The sequence below is a fragment of the Egretta garzetta genome, unplaced genomic scaffold (genome assembly GCF_000687185.1).
Source record: "Egretta garzetta isolate BGI_Z169 unplaced genomic scaffold, ASM68718v1 scaffold799, whole genome shotgun sequence".
In the NCBI taxonomy this organism is placed as follows: domain Eukaryota; kingdom Metazoa; phylum Chordata; class Aves; order Pelecaniformes; family Ardeidae; genus Egretta; species Egretta garzetta.
In genome coordinates this window covers 6,832-8,832 of record NW_009260759.1, presented here as the reverse complement: position 1 = coordinate 8,832, position 2,001 = coordinate 6,832, and the positions used below count along the sequence as shown (strand labels likewise).

Sequence of the window (2,001 nt, the reverse complement as noted above, 5' to 3'; positions counted from 1 at the left end):
GCGGGAGCTGGCCAGGCGGGGGGCCTGCCGGCCCCGGGGGTGCTCCTGGCGCGGAGGTTGGCACGAATCCTTGTGCGGCCCCGGGCGGCTCCTTCCCTGCAAATGGTGCTGAATTCGATGGCGTCGAAGACTTCGGGCGAGACAGCGTCACTCGGCTGGGCGAGGACCTGTCGCCGGGGGTGGGGGGAGGACAGTCATGGCCGTGCCACCAATCCCCTTGCCCAGTTTGCCCCCCGCGGTTGCCCCCTCCCTCCCCACCTCGCTCCTCCCGGTGCTATTCCACATCCCCGTTCTGCCTGTGCCGGCCGGGGGCCCCTCTAAAGTAGTATGTTCGGCATTATTTCAAGAAAATGCAATAACTCTCCTGATGATGTGGTAGCTAAATAGATTGTTATTCATAAAGTCTAGCAGGTTTCTACAGCTAAATGGAAAGCATGCTAAACCTGCTTTGTGCTGAATTTTCCTAGACGTTTTTACAGGGCTTCCAGTGAAGGATAAAGGTTAGTGATCTGCTTCATCAGCAGTCAGGATTGTTTTGTGAGATGTTTGTGAGTGTCAGTCTTGACTATTCCAATATGAAACTGTGGCAAAAAAAAACCTCTTTGAGGGTTGATTGATTTTTGAGCTGGACCAAAAATGAGTAGCCAAGAAAATCAAAGAAGGAGGGTTTGACTGTGATTTACCTTAAGTCATTTCACGTTTCTGCCAATCCAGAGGTTTATTAAAGCACTATTTTAAATGAGAACTAGGTTATAGGCGTTTTAGATTCTGCACTTGATAAAACAGGATTTGAAATTTTTTTTTCGGGTGGAGCGGAAGCCGGCCAGGTCGGCTTTGATGTCCCCCAGCTCCAGGTGGTCATCCAGGGACGGCTGCCGCCACTGCGAGCTGTGGGGACAGGGACAGCTGGGAGCAGGGCAGAGCCACCACCTCCCAAGCCCCAAAATAAGTGGGTGCTCCCCCCCCCAAGCTGAGCCCCAGAACCTCCCCATGAGGAAAGGGAAACTGAGGCAGGGTGGCATGGCTGTCCTGGCTTGCTGGCTGGCCACTGGGTTGCCCTTGGCTTTGGTGCCGTCCTCAGCGAGGGGCAGCACCATCTTCTCAGCCACATCGGTCAGCACCGAGAAGGTGGGCTCCACGATGAAGTCGATGAAGCCTGTGGTGGGGAAGGGACACGGCAGCGATGGGGACACCCCGGGCCAGGGCCAGGGGTGGTGGGGACGGGGAACCCACCGCCACTCACCGATCTGGGATTGGGCCACCAGCGTGGAGGTACGGTCGCAGAGGGGCGAGAAGGGCAGCCCCAGCTCAGCCTCCTTGTCCCCCTGGCAAGGCAAGGGAGAGGTGTCCCCACAGGGTGGTCCCCCACGTGTCCCCCCACCCTGTCCCCAGGGCCACGGGAGCCCTACCTGCCTGAAGAACTCCTCCATCAGGGCTTTGGTCCAGCGGCTGTGGACCGACCACTGCTTGGTGGGGTGGCTGATGTCGGCCGCGTGCAGCAGCAGCGACAGCACCTTGGACTTATCGATCCTGGGGAGGGGACCCTGGCGCTGAGGCTTGTCCCCAAAACCACATCCCCCCCTCCCCGACCAGGGTGGGCACCCATACTCACCGCTCCAGCTGCTGCAGGGATGTCTTCATGGACTTCACCTGCTGGAAGTGGCAGGACATGTCGGTGGCCAGGACCATCTCGATCACCAGAGCCCTCAGCTCCCTGCGCCCCGGGGAGGGGGGGAAACACCATCAGGGCCCCGCGTCCCACCTGGGGACAGCCCCGGGGGATGGGGACGGGGACCTTACGCAAACTCGTCCTTGGTGAGGTTGACGAAGATGTTCATCTCGTCATCCTGCATCATGCGGAAGACGGCGCTGATGTGGTGGTTCTCCAGCACCGAGCGGTCGTTGTAGAGGATGGCGCAGTCCGACCTGGGGATGGAGAGGATGATGGGGCCCCGGCACGGGGGGGGGAAGGCCGAGGACCCCCCCCCCAGGGAGAGGGGG

At 59.8% G+C, this 2,001-nt stretch overlaps 1 protein-coding gene across 1 annotated transcript in view; it reads right to left on the bottom strand.

Annotated features, from left to right (window-relative positions):
- Positions 1-761: 761 nt before the first annotated feature.
- The window catches only part of LOC104132690 (calcium/calmodulin-dependent 3',5'-cyclic nucleotide phosphodiesterase 1B), a 4,579-nt gene continuing 3,339 nt past the window's right edge, over positions 762-2,001 (bottom strand). Inside the window, exons 6-11 of the mRNA XM_035901426.1 lie at positions 1,801-1,926; positions 1,613-1,714; positions 1,410-1,530; positions 1,244-1,325; positions 1,033-1,156; positions 762-891 (exon numbers count right to left, since the gene is read on the bottom strand). Coding sequence (XP_035757319.1) covers positions 762-891; positions 1,033-1,156; positions 1,244-1,325; positions 1,410-1,530; positions 1,613-1,714; positions 1,801-1,926 — 685 coding nt within the window. The remainder of the gene's footprint in view (positions 892-1,032; positions 1,157-1,243; positions 1,326-1,409; positions 1,531-1,612; positions 1,715-1,800; positions 1,927-2,001) is intronic.